We start from the raw sequence: 23,655 nt of genomic DNA, 5'->3' as shown, positions 1-23,655 counted from the left end.
GACAAATATTGTTAGTAAAAATATTTATAATTTGTGTTTTCAATTATTATATAAAGCTATATAGAATTATTCTCATGCGATACTGAAAATAGAGCAAGCTAATCAGCCCTCGTTATGTGGTAGTATTTGACTCATTATTCAGAAATGATATGACAACAACAATAATATAGCAATATTTACAGGTAGTTCTTTTCTTTAATAATACTTTCACAAAAGTACTACCTTCTGAAATGTTCTAGCAAAATGTAAAAGGATGATTTAAAAACTGGCTTACCAGTTCAGTCACACATTTGAACATTATCAATTGTATATAGCAGGTATGGTGTTTATATGGTGTTTGTATGGCATGGTATGATGTATGGTGCAAAGAGAACACACAAAATAGCATAGCGTGTTGCTGAACTGGTAATGTAACTAAATTTTATTAGGTAATAAATATGGTAGGTATTTGAGTAGTTTAGAGACAATCCAGGTGAGTGTAATAGATGTTATTATATAAAACTCTGAACAAGTTAAAGTTTCTCATGCAACTGGAAATGCTACTTCATTATTTTTGAACAAATTTTGTAAATACTTTACTAGTCTGAGAATACATGATACCAAATAGGTAAACGATTTAAACTTAAACTAATACATCCGCTTGTATTATGTGTTAGTCATAATGCAATTTTGACCAATCTCAGAAAAAAAGAACAAGTGTATATTTCAAGATTTCATTTATACAGGGAGCCCATTCCTAAGACAATTCCTTATAAATCTTATTCTGCATTGCCTGCCTCGTCGGCGTCTTGGACAGCTATTCTTAGCTGCTCTTCTGCACTGCCTTCTTGCAGACCGACTAGGTGATGGAGGGACAGTACCACATGGTGGACTCTGTAAATCAGACAAAGAAATTAATATGTTACTTGTCACCATTATCATAATGTAATATTATCATATTATTCTTATTTCTAATATTATTACTATTACTACTATTAATCTTGTTATATAGTTAGCATTCCATTATATATAGCAGGTTTACTTGCAACAAAACTCACATTACAGTTATTTGGTATCAAAAGATTCATCATGTCTTACTCTGTTGTGTTGTAGGTGCAAAATATGTGGAAATGTGATTACAAGCTCTTAAAAGCTCAAAAACGAACAGTTAATCGTTGCCATCACGAAACCTGTCGTAGATCGGAATCAGTTTATTTCTCCGACGTAGTCATTCCATTTGGTTATTATTTTGACACGTGATGTTCTCACGTGAATTGAAAGGCCAAAAAAAGGCTCAATATAAAACTTCTCGTAGCACTAGTTTTTGACAAACACTTCGGGTTCTACCGGAAAGCCCGTATCAAATATAGATGCTCGCTACTTAACAGTTTTGGTTCGGCTTGGTCTAATCGTCTAGTTGTAATCAGATCATGTGACCCATACTTCCTGCCAAACAGCGCGAATAATTTCTGCAGCATTTTTCAATTATCACAGGTGACCAACAGGCTCGTCATGTTTATCAGACAAGAATATGTACTCCTTCGAGTTAAGGTTAAAAAATTAATTGAATTTTCATGGTAGGTTATAAGATATCAGTGCTGAAAGTGACAACATTACAATGACGATGAAATAGACGCGTAAGAACAATAGACATGGTTTTATTGAATGTGTGAAGTATATTTACGAAAATATTTTGATGAATGATGTTGCATGAATGTGTAAACAGAAGCCATCTCGTTCATCTATGTCCCATTTGAGCCGTTTTGGATAGAGGTTCTAATCTATGGCGGTTTGGTGATGGCGGCGATTGACTGTTCATTTTTGAGCTTTTAAGAGCTTTTAATCACTTTTCCACATATTTTGCACCTACAACACAGCAGAGTAAGACATGGTGAATCTTTTGATACCAAATAACTGTAATGTGAATTTTGTTGCAAGTAAACCTTTAACAGCGACAAAGCCCCAATCTACTAAAATTCAGATTATTGAAATTGGATTTAGTAGTAAGAGATGTATTTTACAGTAAAAAAGCCGACAAAATCTCAGCTGCTGTACTGCAGCAATCAACGGACAAACAACCACCAACCAGCATCCATCTAATCAACAACCAAATGACTACCAACCAGCAAGCAACCAACTAACTACCAACAAGCAACCAGCAACAACGATTGCAATTTTGTTATAAGAAATGATTTTATGTTGACAGGATGTTTATTTTGCATTCGAAGGTGCTTTATTATTGACATGTTTCAGTTCGAAAGCTTCTTTTCCAAATCTAAACACTGCAAATTCAAAAACTTTCAAACCAATTTAAAATCATATTTTACTACATCTAATTACTTATAAAGACATTTTTTCAGACAAATATATTCCATTTTATGAGAGCCAATACTCTAGATGAGAAGTTCAACTGTGAAAACCAATAAGTGCACACTGAAACATAATAACTTGGTTATTGCTGAAGGGAGACAATTGCTATAAACTAAAACATTTGAATGCCATAGTTTATAGTAATTGGCTGTTTAACATATTCAAATTGTATCTCCAATCTGCCTGACCATCCATTACATCTCTACTTCCCAAAAAACCCCTACACCTTATACCAGACACCAACACCTTGCCAATTTATATTATAGAGCAGCGTTGTGCAAAAAGATGTTTTGTTAATAAACACAATTTATCTTACTTTGCTATTTTTTTTGTTGTCTCATAGTCTGATTTGCTTTAAACGACATTGGTCGGTGTAAATAATGTTAACATCTATCTACCCTATTTAGTTAGTATCAGGTAGTAGTAAGATGAATATCCAGATATATATGATATATCCAGATATATATATATATGATATATCCAATATGATATATTCAGATATATATGATATATCCAGATATATATGATATATCCATATATATATATGATATATCCAGATATATATGATATATCCAGATATATATATGATATATCCAAATATATGATATATCCAGATATATATGATATATCCAGATATATATATGATATATCCAAATATATGATATATCAAGATATATATGAGATATCCAGATATATATGATATATCCAGATATATATATGATATATCCAAATATATGATATATCCAGGTATATATGATATAGCCAGATTGCAAAGGTGTTGAAGAATGTAAGGCTTTTTACCTAGCAAGTAAAAGTGTTGATCTAACTATGACATGAAGCAAACTAGCACATCAATTGGTTTTACTAGTATTCACTTATATGTAAATATGTATTTTATTTACAAAATACTTGGGTATTGACACTGCTACTAAATCTTAGCTCACATGAGCAGAAAACTCCAACATGGCAAACAGTATTTGAGATAAAGTGGTGGCACTTACAACAAAGCAATCTTCTGTGTTGGTTGAGAGGCCAACACAATTTCTTACGTCGGGTCCTGAAGGAGGCGGGTTGTTACATTCTCTCCGGCGAGTTCTTGTTCCTTGAGATTGACATGGTCCGATGCAGGCAGACCAAGTCCCCCATTGACTCCAGCCTGGTAGAGGGGTGCACGGCTACAACACCATGACTGTTTCCATTATGTATAGACCACACAAATGATCATTCAAGACAATTTTTTCTACAAACTTCATTTTCCAACTAATCCTGACTGGAGAACAATAGCAAGAACACACCGCACACTTGACAATGTTTTTTTTAAACAATGGCAAGAACATGCAACAGCTAAAAACTGCCAAAAACACAGCAGATAAAAATAATGTCAAGAACAGGCAGCAGCTAAAACAATATTAAGAACACACCGCAGCTAAAAACAGTGCCAAGAAAACACAGCACTTACAAAAAATGTCGAAAAAACAGCTAAAAATCTTAAACATTTAAAATTACAGTGAGTATTAGGTAAGAGATTATAAACACAGAACATGTATACCTTTGTGTAACATCTCCTTTTACTCAAGTGATATTAACATAATACTGATTCCACCCCAAACACAGATGTAATCTATGTAATCTGACAGTTTTAAACTGTTAACTTGATACAAAGCACTTAAGAAAATCGCACTTGCAAATGTTGTAAAAAGTTTTTTAATTAGTCTAAGATCTTTTATGCCAACTGCTGGTTTATAAAACTTGTGTTAAACAACACAAATAAAGTAAGTTCTACAGCTATAATAGTGATTCAGCAAATTTTTTGACTTTATTGAAAAATTGATTATTGGTTTCATTTACAAATTAAAAACCTATTGCTAATATAATGTCTCGTGACTACATTGTTCTAGTTGTAACGAGACCAGCAGAACGGAGACTCGTAAAAGACTCTTTTGTCGCTCTTATCCCATCAGGTCTCTGAAAGTGTTGGGTATACAGTAGGCACTAAGTCTAATGATATTGCGCTGGATAAACATTCATCTGTGAAATATCTATAAAACATGAAGTTTGGTTAATAGTATTTGTACATGAGCTTTTGATCAAATAATACTCTGTCATTTACGTTCTCTCAATTATGACACCTGAAGGTTTGTACTACATAGCAACCTAAGTCTTAATCACTGTTTGATAGCAAAGTTATTAATTTAACTATTTAGTTAATCTAACCTATTTAATTAATTTGTTTCAGTTTATTAATTAAAGGAAATACAGCACAAATTTTTTTATTATGATTGTAAAACAAAGGTTTTCTTTTGCTATGGTGTCTAATTTATGTTAGCTTTTTGTGTATATCATTGCTTGCGCATATATGACTAAGAAACCCAAATTATTTTTTGTGTTACACAAAGATTTTGCTTTTTTAGCTCAAGTACAATTTTCAATCAGATGAGTTTCTAAAAACCACTAAAACATAAAAAACTAAACTCATAACACGCGCCATATTAGGCTTTTTTGCAAGATCTACAGTATATCAGTTAGTTTGGAAATCCTACCAAGATAAAGTTTATGACTTACTGGAAGGGGGCAAGAGACGAACCGGTTTAGTTGAGAAGGTGGCACAAGACAGGGTGAACATGTTCTTCTCTGCTCCTTAAACCCTTGGCCACAGGTTCCACTGCAGGGAGAAAAATCTGTCCACGGGCTGCATGAGCAGACAGGAATAAAAGTGGGGGATGGTGGACAAGCTCCTACTCGAAATGTTAACCGTATATCATTGTTTCCGCTGGCTGCACATACATTGGTGAAGACTGAACATGTAGCCCTCGGTCGATTGTCTTCTCTTGGATACCCCAAGATATCAATTTCTAGAGCTAAAAATTAACACCAGCTAATTTTGAGAAATTAAAAAATTACTCTCCCCAGCAAAGGAGTATTTCTAAAATGAAAAAATGTCGCAAACTTAAATAGTAAGTCGACCATAAATATTTTGACAAAAACAAAATTCTCTGAGACCAAAAACTGCTGACTTGAACAAGCACATGCTAACAAATCTTTCAAAGTTTTGAACGCTTGTCTCAGACAATCCTACACTGATGTGAAAAAATATAGAAATGATATGAGATAAAGCCTTAAATTACATAATAGTCATGCTTGAAGATAAAAGACTTGTAGGTGTTTAAACAAGATTTTGTTAACTTCTTACGAGAGTTTTATTTCAGAAGTAAGCAACATCAGATACATATAAGTGGGCTGAGCACCCTGCTAAAAATTTTAGACCGTTAATTTTACTGATATCTGTTTTATGCTTTTATATCATGTATTACACTAAAGTGTATCCTGCATATGTCTTGTGCTGCTATAAGACTTGGTGTGCTACAATACATCAGGATTAGCAAACAATAGTCAAGCGCAATGTTCAACGTCCACAGTTTTTGTGGAGCTATCTTTGAAATACTCTGCTGAGTGTATTCACTCTAGATACCTAATATACATCTCAGTGTTTGTCTGTTGTCTGCCTTTCACCCAGCTCAATGCATCTCCTGTAGCTCAATTAGTTATCTTTTGCCTGGTGAGAGAGAAGTTTCGAGATCAAATGTTCAGCAATACAGATTCTTCATTTCAAAATTTTAATAGCTATAGCTGGACAGACCGACGGAGAGACACTGAGATTTATATATATATAGTATATCATATAGATTGAATTCATTGGGCGATATGAGTAGTTATCTAGGTTAAAATAGCATAGTGACTCTGCATTACATTACGGTGCAAGGTCACTAAAATAAATATAGCAATAATTATGGATACTAGCTTGATCAAATTACCCATTGCCAATGTGTCAGGCTAATGGCAAGTGGCAGGCAACTACATTACCTGCCACTGTTTATATGCTAATTTTTAATGCTCGTGCAACGCCGGATATTCTGCTAATATATATACATGTACTATATAGTATATATATATATAAATTTTCCTCACTCCGGTTAACCCATATGGGTGGTAGTTTCTGCTCTAACTCGGGTCTCCTACCAGAGACCTGGGAGTTTGAGCACTTGCCTCAAGATCTTCGCTGTTCTCAATAGCACACTTTTCTGCAACTCACTTGAGTTGATTGCTGTCAGTATCTTGGCAAGCCATATTTTATGCGCAGGTGTTATTGTGCCCAGTGCCCTAATGACCACTGTAATTACAGTAATTCTAACATTCCAGCATTTTTCAATCTCTTCTCCAAGAGGGAGCTATTTCTCTAATTTTTCTGTGCTGGCTATATTGTAGTCATTGGGTACTGCTATATCTATTATAGTAGCCCTCTTGTTCTCCTTGTCCACCACCACTATATTTGGTTGGTTTGCTAAGATATGCTTGTCAGTCCAGATGTAGAAGTCTCAGAGGATTTTAGCACGGTCATTCTCATTGACCTTACCAGATGCCTCCCACCAGTGTTGTCATATGTGTGTGTCACATAGACTTCTGTACACAACAACTGCAACATGATTATGCCGCTCAGTGTATGCGTTTCCTGCTAGCTGCTTGCATCTACTCATGATGTGTTGGATGGTCTCAGGTGCATCTTTGCACAGTCTGCGTCTAAGATCATTTCTAATGTGACAGATTTTTGTTTGGAGTTGCCTTGTTAGGAGCACTTGCTCCTGGACTGTCATGACTAGTGACTCTGTATTGGCCGTTAGGTTTCCTTTGTTCAGCCCCATACATGTCAGGTGGAGATTGCCAATCTTAGATATTTGTCCGGGGGAAGCACCATGAAGAGGTTTCATGTGCCAGTCAAGTTCCTCATAATCACTGTGAAGCTCCATTGTCAGAGCAGCCGATTGAAATTCATCTAGCAACTTATCTGAGGTGGCCATAGAGGCCACATGGGCTTTAATGCTTTGCTCTTCCTCTTTCCCTGTTTGCTGTACACTTTAGGGTCCCCTTCTTCCATCTTTCCTATTGAGATACAATCTAGTAGTATCAGATTTTGGGTGAAGTGCTCCATGCATGGTCAGCAGTTTGGGAGTTGCTATATCTGTTTCCTTGATGGCTTCCTCAGTCTACTTTATTATGCCTGCTGGGTATCTTATTACTGGCAGTGCGTACGTATTTTTTGCTATGACTTGCTTCCTGGCATTGAGCTACTGTACCTTCGTAGGACCTGCCGAACGCGCTTCTTGTATTCGGTAATGGCTTTGTGACGTACTTTGGCAATTCCAGTTCATGGTTGATGTTGCTTTGCATAATCCCCAAGTACTTGCACCCTTCTTCTACATTTTTAATGATACCATTTGACATTTTTACGCCATCTGTGAGCACAAATGGTCTTTTTTGAAAATTCGCCTTCCGAATTTCTCAATACCAAAGGTCATTCCGATGTCCTTGCTGTATACCTGAGTAAGATGTATTAGCAAATCAATGTTCCTCTCCTTGTTAGTGTACAGCTTGATGTCATCCATGTAGAAGAGGTGGTTTATCTTGGTGCCACTTTTAAACTGGTGCCCATATTGAGTCTTCTCCAGCATACTGTTTAGAGGGTTTAGGTATATGCAGAAGAGCAGCGGTGATAAGGAGTCACCTTGAGAGATGCCACGCTTAATTTTGAAACTCGCTAGCTTTTTGCCCCTAGCCTCCAGCTCCATCTTCCATTTGGTCATCGATATCTTGATAAACCCCACAAGAGTAGGGTACAACCTTGGGCACTCAAGTATCCAACTATGGGGAATTGCGTCATAGGCCTTTTTGTAATCAATCCAAGCCATGGCAAGATTGGTATGCCTTCTCCTGCTGTCTTGACAGACCATCCGATTCACCAGCAACTGATGTTTGGCTCCTCGGGTGTATGCATCCAATTCCTTTCTGAGCACTGGTCATATAGTGACTCATGTGTTCATCTAGTTTGTCTGCAACTATTCCTGCGAGCAGTTTTCAGGTGGTGGGCAAGCATGTTATTGGTCGATAGTTCTTGAGAATCGGCCACTGCTTTGGGTCTTTTCAGAAGTACAATTCTTTCTTTGGTCAGCCATTTCAGATGATCACCTTCTTTTATTAGGCATTCCATCTGCTTTGCCATTCTAGTGGGAAGTGATGTTAATTTCTTCAACCAGAAAGTTTGAATAATGTCATGGCCAGATGCTGCCCAGTTCTTCATATGCTGCACTCTGCACTTGATGTCCTCTTCGCTGATGACGACTCCTTGCTGAGCCAGTGTGTTGGTGGCTCTCTTTGAGCCTCTTCAGCCTATTTGCAGTAGTGTTATGAGTAGCCTCCTTCTCCCAGATGTCCTTCCAAAACTTTGAGGCGCTGGATTTGGAAGGATCTGGCATTGGCCACCGTTCTCGCTTTTTGGTGTGCCGCTTCAGCCATGCTGAGAGTGCTACTAACTATTGTTTGGCAGATTCTAGAGCTTCTACTGTGGCTGCTCTTTTTGGACTCTCCAAACTGTGGTTAGACTCCAAACTATGATTTCTTGTGTAAGTCCTTGATCTTATTTTGAAGTCTCATCTGCCAAGAAGGAATAGCTTGAAGCCTTGTTGACAGTGGCTTATACCCATCTCCTCTACGACGGCGGTTGCCGTACTGTAAATTAGGGCATTAGTCTCACTGACCGATTTCATTGAAATCGATTAGTGTCAAGTCATCATTGAAATGTCTCTTATTGAAATCGACTCCAGTGCCCGGTCAAGTCTTCTAACAGCTTTTTCTAACAGCTAACTCTCCATAGTGGTACCATGGCGTAGGGGTACGACCGGGCGATGTCCAAGCCGGCATGCCTTTGGTTATTGCACTCATCATGGAGGTTGTAGACATTATATAAGTAAGGCTTTTGTCGAAGGACCACCCAAAGGGTGCGATTGCTGAGATTTGAACCGAGGACCTAATGATCACTGTCCAGATACCTTACTAACTGCACCACCTGTCCAGTATATATATATATATATATATATACTCATGCTACAGACAGTACTGTTTCGGCTATTGAAGCCTCATCAGTGCAGCTCAGAGCTTAGGCAAGGGACACAAATCCCATTACCAATGAGAGTTGATTTCCTGCCATGAAACAACTAGGTTGCCTCACAGACTTTAAGAAAATCGATGTGCTGGCACCAGAGTGCTCAAATCACAAAAGTGATGAGCTTTGCACAAAGGCTAATAGTGCCGCACCTCTCACAGAGTGCTCAACCAAACCGAAGTAAGGGAGCATATACTCATATATATGCTCATATACTCATATACTTAATATATATATATATATATATGTATATTATATGTATTATATATATATTATATATATATTATATATATATTATATATATATTATATATATATATATTAAGAACTGAAAACTTTTAAAACTGTTTACTACTTAATGTTTCATGGTTGTTACCATTCATCAGGTGAAATTAAAATGATCTGAAGCTCATATGACTGTATGCAAAAACACAACGAGTAGCTTAACGATAAAAGCCAGCTATATATAATACAACAATTTAATTGGTTCATGTCACAGCATTGCAAATCAAGTGCTTATTTGAATGCTTGCACTTTGACACAAGCTCGTTTCGTGAGTTTAAACTTGCAAGCTCAGGTTTGTATAGAATTAAGTGCTTCTCCCAAATGCACAAATTACAGCGTTTACTATGGGCGTGGCTATGGGTTCATATGATGGATCAGAAATATGCGAACTGGTTGGCTGCTTTATGCTACATCAGATAAACCAGATCACAAAAGAGACTTTTGGATTATACCGAGATGATGGACTTGGCGTAGTGAGAGCAACTCCTAAACAAACTGAGAAGCTCAAGAAAAATTTGTACTGTCAACATTATTCCGTCGATATGGGCTGAAAATAACTGTAGATGCAAATAAAAGCACCATTGACTTTTTGGATATATCCTTAGATCTACAGAATGAATTATATAGACCCTTCAGCAAGCCCAATAATACGCCTAGGTACGTGCACACAGGATCTAACCACCCTCCATCATCAAAAACATTCCAGCATCAGTCAACCTGCGCCTCTCCACAATATCATCCAATCAAGATATATTTAGACAAAATACGAAAGACACCAAGAAGCCCTGAATAGAAGTGGATACCATCATAAATTGACATTTAGTGAGAATACAACATCGCATAACACCCGAAACAAACGCAGGAGAAATATACTTTGGTATAACCCCCTTTCTCTAAAAATGTTGCCACCAATTTAGGGAAGCTTTTCTTCAGAGCTCTGAGTGCAGAATTTCCCAAAAATCACAAGCTTTATTCGATGTTTAATAAAAACAATGTAAAGCTTAGCTATAGCTGCATGAAGAATATTGGACAGATTATTGCGAATAACAACAAAGTGCAGCTCTCAAACGAAAAGCCAACAGCAACATGCAACTGTCGAGACAAATATACATGTCCCCTGCCAAATGCATGCACTTCCAATTTTGTCATCTATCAGGCTACAGTTATGACCAACAAACCTGATGCTGCCAAACAAACATACGTTGGCCTAACAGAGGGCCCATTCAAGAAAAGATATTACAACCACTGTAGCAGCTTCAACAATCCATCAAAATGAACATCAACAGTGCTAAGTAGTTATATATGGCAGCTTAAAGATCGATCCATCCAGTACGACATCAAGTGGAGAGTATTGAAGAAAGCGAATAGTTACAATAAGACCAGTAAACGCTGTAATTTGTGTATTTGGGAAAAGTACTTAATTCTATACAAACCTGAGCTTGCAAGTTTAAACTCACGAAACGAGCTTGTGTCAAAGTGCAGGCATTCAAATAAGCCCTTAATTTGCAATGCTGTGACATGAACCAATTAAATTATATTATATATAGCTGGCTTTTATCATTAAGCTACTCGTGGCGTTTTTGCATACAGTCATATGAGCTTCAGATCATTTTAATTTTACCTGATGAATGGTAACAACCATGAAACTTTAAGCAGTAAATAGTTTTAAAAGTTTTCAGTTCTTAATATATTTGATATAAATGCTCTATTTTAATATTGAGCTCTCTCTTCTAGTAAACTGCAACCTTCTTCTTCATCCGTATATATATATATATATATATATATATATATAGATATATAAATTGTTTCCTCGCCATGGTTTACCCAACCGGGTGGTAATGTCTAGTTAAAATCGGTCTTCTATCAGAGACCTGGAATTTTGATCACCCGTCTCAAAATCTTAGCCCTACATTTGGGACAGATAATGCAGTAGTATAGGCGTCTGCATGGTGATCAGAAAATCCGAGGTTTGATTCTAACCAACTGTATTTTTAGACAGTCCCTGGAAAAAGCCCTTATCCATATCATGTGCATAATGAGTGAAAAAACTAGTGTCATACTAGCCCGGTCAAACAAGGTCTACACTGCCTGTAGCTGAACTAAGACAATGCGGTTACAAATGTGCTGCTGATTCAAAACAAATGAAATGGTCTCAAACCAATTTATATTGTATATACAAACTAATAGTAAGTGTTGTTAGTAAGTGTTAGTTTGCGCAAGTACTTTGTAGGAATAGTAGAAAAGGTTTGCTTATTCGAGGCTGCTGTAGAATTTATACTCACATTGTCCATTTCCTGTTGCAGGTTTTGTACCATCATTAATTCCAAAACTGAAGTCTGTACCACCAGGTATAAGCTGGCCTGGGGCAGAGCATAACCGAGTGTTCGCAGGTAAGACTGTGGTTGAAGTGAAATCTGAAGCAAAGACGGGTGGCTGTAGCTAAACTCACTGGTAGTTTTTGAAGAGTGAACTGATAGCACTCATTATTGTTAGCTAGTTATTTTTTCTAATTTATCACAACCACATTAAACTATAAAGTGTCTTATTGAGTATAAAGGAATTTTCTAAAAACATGGTTCACAGTTATTGACTTGTACATAGTTGTTGTATTTTTAAAAATTCTCACCTAAATGCAGATCACCATAAACAGAAGTGTTTTTAAGAAATGCAAAATAAATTTTAAGTAGTCAGGACACTTAAGCAGCCTTTCTTATGTTATACTGCATCCTATGTTATACTGCATCCTACGTTATACTGCATCCTATGTTATACTGCATCCTATGTTATACTGCATCCTATGTTATACTGCATCCTATGTTATACTGCATCCTATGTTATACTGCATCCTATGTTATACTGCATCCTATGTTATACTGCATCCTATGTTATACTGCATCCTATGTTATACTGCATCCCATGTTATACTGCATCCTATGTTATACTGCATCCTATGTTATACTGCATCCTATGTTATACTGCATCCTATGTTATACTGCATCCTATGTTATACTGCATCCTATGTTATACTGCATCCTATGTTATACTGCATCCTATGTTATACTGCATCCTATGTTATACTGCATCCTATGTTATACTGCATCCTATGTTATACTGCATCCTATGTTATACTGCATCCTATGTTATACTGCATCCTATGTTATACTGCATCCTATGTTATACTGCATCCCATGTTATACTGCATCCCATGTTATACTGCATCCTATGTTATACTGCATCCTATGTTATACTGCATCCTATGTTATACTGCATCCTATGTTATACTGCATCCTATGTTATACTGCATCCTATGTTATACTGCATCCTATGTTATACTGCATCCTATGTTATACTGTATCCTATGTTATACTGCATCCTATGTTATACTGCATCCTATGTTATACTGTATCCTATGTTATACTGCATCCTATGTTATACTGCATCCTATGTTATACTGCATCCTATGTTATACTGCATCCTATGTTATACTGCATCCTATGTTATACTGCATCCTATGTTATACTGTATCCTATGTTATACTGCATCCTATGTTATACTGCATCCTATGTTATACTGTATCCTATGTTATACTGTATCCTATGTTATACTGCATCCTATGTTATACTGTATCCTATGTTATACTGCATCCTATGTTATACTGCATCCTATGTTATACTGCATCCTATGTTATACTGTATCCTATGTTATACTGCATCCTATGTTATACTGCATCCTATGTTATGCTGCATCCTATGTTATGCTGCATCCTATGTTATGCTGCATCCTATGTTATACTGCATCCTATGTTATACTGCATCCTATGTTATACTGCATCCTATGTTATACTGCATCCTATGTTATACTGCATCCTATGTTATACTGCATCCTATGTTATACTGTATCCTATGTTATACTGCATCCTATGTTATACTGCATCCTATGTTATACTGTATCCTATGTTATACTGTATCCTATGTTATACTGCATCCTATGTTATACTGTATCCTATGTTATACTGCATCCTATGTTATACTGCATCCTATGTTATACTGCATCCTATGTTATACTGTATCCTATGTTATACTGCATCCTATGTTATACTGCATCCTATGTTATACTGCATCCTATGTTATACTGCATCCTATGTTATACTGTATCCTATGTTATACTGTATCCTATGTTATACTGCATCCTATGTTATACTGCATCCTATGTTATACTGTATCCTATGTTATACTGTATCCTATGTTATACTGCATCCTATGTTATACTGTATCCTATGTTATACTGCATCCTATGTTATACTGCATCCTATGTTATACTGCATCCTATGTTATACTGTATCCTATGTTATACTGCATCCTATGTTATACTGCATCCTATGTTATACTGCATCCTATGTTATACTGCATCCTATGTTATACTGTATCCTATGTTATACTGTATCCTATGTTATACTGCATCCTATGTTATACTGTATCCTATGTTATACTGCATCCTATGTTATACTGCATCCTATGTTATACTGCATCCTATGTTATACTGTATCCTATGTTATACTGCATCCTATGTTATACTGCATCCTATGTTATGCTGCATCCTATGTTATGCTGCATCCTATGTTATGCTGCATCCTATGTTATACTGCATCCTATGTTATACTGCATCCTATGTTATACTGCATCCTATGTTATGCTGCATCCTATGTTATACTGCATCCTATGTTATACTGCATCCTATGTTATACTGTATCCTATGTTATACTGCATCCTATGTTATACTGCATCCTATGTTATGCTGCATCCTATGTTATGCTGCATCCTATGTTATGCTGCATCCTATGTTATGCTGCATCCTATGTTATACTGCATCCTATGTTATACTGCATCCTATGTTATACTGCATCCTATGTTATACTGCATCCTATGTTATACTGCATCCTATGTTATACTGCATCCTATGTTATACTGCATCCTATGTTATACTGCATCCTATGTTATACTGCATCCTATGTTATACTGCATCCTATGTTATACTGCATCCTATGTTATACTGCACCCTATGTTATGCTGCATCCTATGTTATGCTGCATCCTATGTTATGCTGCATCCTATGTTATGCTGCATCCTATGTTATACTGCATCCTATGTTATGCTGCATCCTATGTTATGCTGCATCCTATGTTATGCTGCATCCTATGTTATGCTGCATCCTATGTTATGCTGCATCCTATGTTATGCTGCATCCTATGTTATACTGCATCCTATGTTATGCTGCATCCTATGTTATACTGCATCCTATGTTATGCTGCATCCTATGTTATGCTGCATCCTATGTTATGCTGCATCCTATGTTATGCTGCATCCTATGTTATGCTGCATCCTATGTTATGCTGCATCCTATGTTATGCTGCATCCTATGTTATGCTGCATCCTATGTTATACTGCATCCTATGTTATACTGCATCCTATGTTATACTGCATCCTATGTTATACTGCATCCTATGTTATACTGCATCCTATGTTATACTGCATCCTATGTTATGCTGCATCCTATGTTATACTGCATCCTATGTTATACTGCATCCTATGTTATACTGCATCCTATGTTATACTGCATCCTATGTTATGCTGCATCCTATGTTATGCTGCATCCTATGTTATGCTGCATCCTATGTTATGCTGCATCCTATGTTATGCTGCATCCTATGTTATACTGCATCCTATGTTATACTGCATCCTATGTTATACTGCATCCTATGTTATACTGCATCCTATGTTATACTGCATCCTATGTTATACTGCATCCTATGTTATGCTGCATCCTATGTTATGCTGCATCCTATGTTATGCTGCATCCTATGTTATGCTGCATCCTATGTTATACTGCATCCTATGTTATGCTGCATCCTATGTTATACTGCATCCTATGTTATACTGCATCCTATGTTATACTGCATCCTATGTTATACTGCATCCTATGTTATACTGCATCCTATGTTATACTGCATCCTATGTTATACTGCATCCTATGTTATACTGCATCCTATGTTATACTGCATCCCATGTTATACTGCATCCCATGTTATACTGCATCCTATGTTATACTGCATCCTATGTTATACTGCATCCTATGTTATACTGCATCCTATGTTATACTGCATCCTATGTTATACTGCATCCTATGTTATACTGCATCCTATGTTATACTGCATCCTATGTTATACTGCATCCTATGTTATACTGCATCCTATGTTATACTGCATCCTATGTTATACTGCATCCTATGTTATACTGCATACTATGTTATACTGCATCCTATGTTATACTGCATCCTATGTTATACTCCATCCTATGTTATACTGCATCCTATGTTATACTGCATCCTATGTTATACTGCATCCTATGTTATACTGCATCCTATGTTATACTGCATCCTTTGTTATACTGCATCCTATGTTATACTGCATCCTATGTTATACTGCATCCTATGTTATACTGCATCCTATGTTATACTGCATCCTATGTTATACTGCATCCTATGTTATACTGTATCCTATGTTATACTGCATCCTATGTTATGCTGCATCCTATGTTATGCTGCATTCTATGTTATGCTGCATCCTATGTTATGCTGCATCCTATGTTATGCTGCATCCTATGTTATGCTGCATCCTATGTTATACTGCATCCTATGTTATACTGCATCCTATGTTATACTGCATCCTATGTTATACTGCATCCTATGTTATACTGCATCCTATGTTATACTGCATCCTATGTTATACTGCATCCTATGTTATACTGCATCCTATGTTATACTGCATCCTATGTTATACTGCATCCTATGTTATACTGCATCCTATGTTATACTGCATCCCATGTTATACTGCATCCCATGTTATACTGCATCCTATGTTATACTGCATCCTATGTTATACTGCATCCTATGTTATACTGCATCCCATGTTATACTGCATCCTATGTTATACTGCATCCTATGTTATACTGCATCCTATGTTATACTGCATCCTATGTTATACTGCATCCTATGTTATACTGCATCCTATGTTATACTGCATCCTATGTTATACTGCATCCTATGTTATACTGCATCCTATGTTATGCTGCATCCTATGTTATGCTGCATCCTATGTTATACTGCATCCTATGTTATACTGCATCCTATGTTATACTGCATCCTATGTTATACTGCATCCTATGTTATACTGCATCCTATGTTATGCTGCATCCTATGTTATGCTGCATCCTATGTTATGCTGCATCCTATGTTATGCTGCATCCTATGTTATACTGCATCCTATGTTATACTGCATCCTATGTTATACTGCATCCTATGTTATACTGTATCCTATGTTATACTGCATCCTATGTTATACTGCATCCTATGTTATACTGTATCCTATGTTATACTGCATCCTATGTTATACTGCATCCTATGTTATACTGCATCCTATGTTATACTGCGTCCTATGTTATACTGCGTCCTATGTTATACTGCGTCCTATGTTATACTGCGTCCTATGTTATACTGCGTCCTATGTTATACTGCGTCCTATGTTATACTGCGTCCTATGTTATACTGCGTCCTATGTTATACTGCGTCCTATGTTATACTGCGTCCTATGTTATACTGCATCCTATGTTATACTGCATCCTATGTTATACTGCATCCTATGTTATACTGCATCTCATTAGAACACAAATTTACATCTCAGTGAATTTGCTTAATATGAAAATAATTATAATTATATATATAATTATGTATATAATAATATATATGAAAATAATTATTATTGAAGAAGCAAATGCAAGAATTGGCACCAAATTGACAGATTTTCAGTGAAATTGAGCACACTTATTAATCAATTCTATACAAGAAAAACTTATTTCATTTCTATGAAACATGAAAACTGTTTTTAGAGCTAACTTTGATTCTATTATTATGGTTAATTACCTAAAGTTACAATAAACTTCCTAAAATTTCTAAAAGACATTTTCTGAAATTTATTTTGAATACACACATTCAGAACCTTTACAGTGTTTAATGAACTGCTTGTTTACAAAATTAAATTTCCCAAATTTATTGCCATAAATGAATTACAAGAGCAGCAAGAAACTTCTACTCTGAATGCTAAACCCAGATTCTACTTACTATTTTGAAGACATACACCATCTGCATTTGACGCATCGTGGTCACACCCACTTGAGGTGGTCCAAGCTATGCAGACCTGCCGTCTACCCTGGTTGTCACAATTTCCCTCAGAGTAAACGAAACAATTTGCTATTGTGATACAGTTGTTGAAATCTACAAATATGAGCAAAGTTTGTTTGAAGCTAATCAGACAGTAGAATTATCACTCTTACAAAATACCTTTTAGACATGACCTTGCTCCTACAGCTTTAAAAACCTAATTTTTTTGCGCTGATGACCTCATAAAATTACTGTCTTTAAAACTGATAAAACTTTGTAGATGATATTAAGATAGCTTTTCGCCATTTATCATGCTAAAAAATCATTTGCAGATTGGCTTGTCGTTAGAGATTTTCAGGAAAATAGTGGAAGTAACAAAATGACTGGAGCTGTAATAGCAATGGAAGCATAGTTACATTTAGATAATACTACTAGCTGCTTGTCTACTGCCTATGTATTTGATTCTTCTTAACATAATAAAAGAAAAGTTGGGTGTTTATGTGCTTTAGAAATCTTACAGCCTGAAGTTTTTAGTGATATACAGCATGGTAAATCTATATATATCCACGCATGCACTATTATAACTGTGAATAGCAAATACTGAATCTAATTAAGGATGAAATGCGTGAGACTGAACAAGTTATATTAAAAATGTCTGTTTTTTAATTAGTTTGCTTGCAATAGGTCGCTAAAAATCTAGGTTTAACTTCAAACAGATATAATGAGCTATACGAAATAAGTTTATGATTTATGGACTGTTGGTTGGATACTAACAGGTTGGATACTAACAGGTTGGATATACGACGCCCCTGTTATATGATTTTTTTGACTTATGAAGTGGAGCATGATGTTTTGCCATCTTTGCCAAAAAAAACAAAAGAATTATTCAACTTTATTTCGCCATACGATACCAACAGAAAACTTTCTCAAGTATGCAGATTAAATCGAAATAACATATGCACTGGTATGATATTCGCCGAAATCTCTCACAAAATGCCTGAAAAAGATGCGATGCCAGCTCTCTCTCAGTTCAGCTTTATTCGTTATTAGTTATAGAGAACACGAAACCGGAAACAGATAGGTGATAAAATTTTAAGCTGATGACGAGCTTGAAGATGACAAGTTTATGATTTATGGACTACTTTGCAGATTGGTGTGAAAAGATTGCTTTCAACTCCTTATATTAAATTTACTAAGCTGAGCTCAGAACATCTCATGTTTGTTGAACTTAGTGTAATGGCCGAAGACATCGGTGCACAAGGCTGGAAAGAGCCTTCACGTCTGACCGATTGCGTTTGAGCTACAAGGTTGACTCGGCTTCCTTGAACTAGTAAGGAACTAAGGAAGAGCAACCGAGACAGATCTCGACTCGATCGAAGCGCAAACACCTGACTGCCAGTCGTTAGGAGATAACCAAGTGACCACTGAGTCGAGAATAAAGACACCTAGTGACTATACCGAGCAAAGAAAGAGAGGCCAAGCTATAACTAAACCAGTAATCGAGAGACCGACCTTCTACCAAGTCAGCTATCGAGAAACCGGCCCCCCTCCCGACTCGGCCTTTGAAAGAGACCATTTACCGAGATAGCCCTTCCAGAGTAAAAAGTAAGGCTCATCAGTGACCACAACATATAAGGAGCCCTAGAAGAGATGAATGACATAGCACGAGAAAGACTCATTGCTTGCAGTTGTCTGTTGAATGCATACATTGTACGTATTCATATATATTTCTTTAAATATATATAGTCTTATACCTAGTAGTGCTTTGGTTCCTTGTGGAGAAAAAAAGGAGCGAAGCGCACTCCTTTACATAAGGCCTACATGTACGCTTGCTGAAAACAACTTTACACTTTCTAAAGATTTACAAGTGGTAAAGATATTGTTTTAGTAGCTGTATATAAAATATATGTACATGTATATGCACACAAATATATCCTATATCTATATAGGATATATTTGTGTGCATATATATCCTAAAGTTGGATCGATAAATCTGTAAAAGCTAAACGGAGAATTGTTTTTCTGTTTATTTTTCTGTACACTCATATTTCTGGTTTCGGTAAATCTGTGAAATCTAAAGGCTTTTCAAGTAAACAACCATATTATCTTGAGTAAGAATTGCCTCTACATTTTCTCTCTGTTTGGTCAGACAAAGTACATGTACCAATGACGACAGTCTGATATCTCATTTTTACGCTGTAGCCTATGAGTGTCTAGCGGTACCAGTATCTAGCGGTACGAGTATCTAGCGGTACGAGTATCTAGCGGTACGAGTATCTAGCGGTACGAGCATCTAGCGGTACCAGTATCTAGCGGTACGAGTATCTAGCGGAACCAGTATCTAACGGTACCAGTATCTAGCGGTACCAGTATCTAGCGGTACCAGTATCTAGCGGTACCAGTATCTAGCGGTACCAGTATCTAGCGGTACCAGTATCTAGCGGTACCAGTATCTAGCGGTACCAGTATCTAGCGGTACCAGTATCTAGCGGTACCAGTATCTAGCGGTACCAGTATCTAGCGGTACCAGTATCTAGCGGTACCAGTATCTAGCGGTACCAGTATCTAGCGGTACCAGTATCTAGCGGTACCAGTATCTAGCGGTACCAGTATCTAGCGGTACCAGTATCTAGCGGTACCAGTATCTAGCGGTACCAGTATCTAGCGGTACCAGTATCTAGCGGTACCAGTATCGTCGTATTCAAATTTTTGATGAATGGCTTCTGCTGCAACAGTAACATTTTTTATACACATACACTTCTATGTACTCATTGTTATTATTAGTTAACATATTCATGATTTTTATTTTTTTTCTCAGTTTGTATTAATAGTATTATTACCAAAGTCATTTCTTATTGTTATCGTAGCAAAACAGACTTTATTTAGCCATTAAATGCTGATTATTTCACATTTGCACTTGAACACTTTTACAGTTGTTTTATTTTTCTATTAATTTATTTCAATTGCACAAAACTCTTTTTTTATGATATGAAGTTTGAAAGTTTGAACACATCCTATTTACTGAACTCCCTCTTACAACGCCTCTTTTAGGCGTTGTGAGAGAAATTTTGGTGAATAACATATCGGCATCATCATTATTTCCATGTAATCAGCATACCGACTGCCAAATTTTAATTCCGAAAGAACTTTTTGTTGATATTGTTTGGAGAAAAAAGTCAAAAATCTATTGTTTTTGTATGGCGAGGATGGCAAAATATCGTGGTTCACTTTGTAAGGTGAAAAAATTATATAACGGCGTCTTAGTCTCTTGTTGATAGAAGGTGGAACATTTGCATAAATAGAATTCCCCCAGCACCACGAGCTCCATAAGATCTTTAATCGTAGTTACATCAAGGTCAGCTATAGTTGCTGCACTAGCATAAAGAACATTATAAGTGCACACAACTCTCGACTACTGTCAACTAACAACAACGACCATCACATCAGACAGTGCAACTGCAAAGTCAAAGCTAACTGCCCCCTCAATGAGAAATGCCTAACATCATCTTGCATATATCAAGCCACATGCAGTAACAGCAGAAAATACTGATAAAACTTATGTAGGGCTAACAGAAGGTCAGTTTAAGGCCCGATACAACAATCATACTGCAACCTTTTGAAACGAGGCAAGAAAGCTGAGCACTGAACTCAGTAAATATATTTGGCAGCTGAAAAACACTAACACCCATTACTCAATTAAGTGGAAGCTACTGAAACAAGCCAATGCATACAGCAGTGCAACTAATAAATGCAATCTATGTATATGGGAAAATTTTTTCATATTATGCAAGCCTGACATGTCGTCCCTAAATAAGCGAAATGAACTTGTCTCTACATGTAGACAAGCGGCCAAATACCTGCTTAAAGGTTGACTTGCAACAAAATTCACATTACAGTTATTTGGTATCATAAGATTCGCCATGTCTTACTCTGTTGTGTTGTAGGTGCAAAATATATGGAAATGTGATTACAAGCTCTTAAAAGCTCAAAAACGAACAGTTAATCGCAGCCACACGAGACCGCCCTAGTTTGGATTCGCTTTCCAAAACGGCTCAAATGGGACGTAGTTGTTACAGGATGGTTTCTGTTTACACTTTCATGCAACCTCATTCGTCGAAATATTTTCACAAATATACTTTACGCATTCAATAAAACCATGTCTATTGTTTTTACGTGTCTGTTTTATCGCCGTTGTAATGCTGTCACTTTTAGCACTGATATTTTATAACTTACCGTAAAAAATCGTTAAACTTTTTAACCTTACCTCGAAGAAGTATATATCATTGTCTGATAATCATGATGAGCCTGTTGGTTACCTGTGATAATCGAAAAGAGCTGCAAAAATTATTTACGAAGTATTGGGTCACATGATCATATTACGACTTGACGATTAAATAATGCCGAAAGAAAACTGTAAAGTAGCGAGCATCTATATTTGATATGGGGTCTTTGGTAAAGCCCGAAGTGTTTGTCATAAACTAGTGCTATGATAAGTTTTACATTAAGCTTTTTATTGACCTTTCAATTCACGTGAGAACATACATGACAAGACGATAACCAAATTGGAATGACTACGTCAGATAAATAAACAGATTCCAATCTACGGTGGCATTTCGTTTTTGAGCTTTTAAGAGCTGGTAATCACATTTCTACGTATTTGACACCTACCACACAACAGAGTAAGACATGGTGAATCTTTTGATACCAAATAACTGTAATGTGAATTTTGTTGCAAGTCAACCTTTAAGAACAGTAGTGTAACTTAGCTCCTACCAACTTATTTCCTGATTCAGCTTTAGTTTTAATCTGTATGCTTGTGACTACACCCTGTGTATATTTACTGCTTTTATTGAACAAAGTCATTTTATCTGATAATTGCCTCGCAGAGGCATAAAACTATTTACTAATAAATTGATTTGAACTCAGACACACGTTTTTCCTGTAATATTTTAGTTTTAGCTTTGCTTTATGCATTGAGCACTCTGATTTCAGTTTCATAAGTTCACTGTATTTATATATCTATAATTATAAATATATGCACATTTACACATAAATGTACATGTGTAAGTATATATACATATACATTTGAATTTAACTCACCCTGTCCTGTGGTCCACCACACCAGATACAGACCTGCAGTATATACATTTCAGTAATGTAAGAACAGTATGCGTAACATATCAATAATGCATCAGATAGATTAATTATATCTGCATCTATTTTGGGTCAACAAAAATTCTTTTAAAATTGAACCACATTAATTTACTTACAAGTACTTAATACTATATGTATGTTTTCAATGATTCACAGTATTTCTCACAAACCAACGAACTGACCTTACCTAAACCGAGGATCGCTGATACCTTTTGCATGGCAGTAGAACTTATTCTGCTAACTGTTTTCTGGCTTGTAAATATTTCTCTGACTAGTTCCTGTGCACTAGGTCGCTCAATTTACAGGTTGAACTTCAAACTGCTTGAATCGTTGAATCAAAATAAGTCTATGATTAATAGCCGTTTGCTTATTGGCTTGAGATGGAAACTTCGAACTTCTTAAATTAGATTTATTAGCCTGAGCTCAGGAGAACTAATATTTTTGTAATTTACATGCACCTGTGCTGAGAGCTCCCTGACATTTTTTTGTAACCCTAAGACACAGAACTCAGACAAAAGTAGGACTTTTAGACAGACAGCAGTTTTTAACACTTTCAAGCTGAAAAGACCCTTACACATGCACATAGGGTAATTAGCATTCTGGTAGTCTGGTAGGCCATGAGAGATTGTCATGAGTGGTGATAGACCACAAAGAATAAGTATGTGC

The 23,655-nt window shown here is 36.3% G+C and overlaps 1 protein-coding gene across 1 annotated transcript; it reads right to left on the bottom strand.

Annotated features, from left to right (window-relative positions):
• Window positions 1-406: 406 nt before the first annotated feature.
• LOC137406189 (coadhesin-like) lies at window positions 407-23,286 on the bottom strand. The gene is made up of 7 exons (XM_068092724.1): window positions 23,177-23,286; window positions 22,936-22,968; window positions 17,797-17,949; window positions 11,907-12,038; window positions 4,912-5,207; window positions 3,351-3,524; window positions 407-873 (listed from the first exon to the last, which is right to left on the bottom strand). Exons 1-7 carry the CDS (start codon window positions 23,205-23,207, stop codon window positions 718-720), a joined length of 975 nt encoding a protein of 324 aa, XP_067948825.1. The 5' UTR covers window positions 23,208-23,286; the 3' UTR covers window positions 407-717.
• Window positions 23,287-23,655: the final 369 nt, after the last annotated feature.

This window comes from Watersipora subatra, chromosome 10 (genome assembly GCF_963576615.1).
Source record: "Watersipora subatra chromosome 10, tzWatSuba1.1, whole genome shotgun sequence".
Lineage (NCBI taxonomy): Eukaryota > Metazoa > Bryozoa > Gymnolaemata > Cheilostomatida > Watersiporidae > Watersipora > Watersipora subatra.
This window is presented reverse-complemented; position numbering and strand designations above follow the sequence as displayed.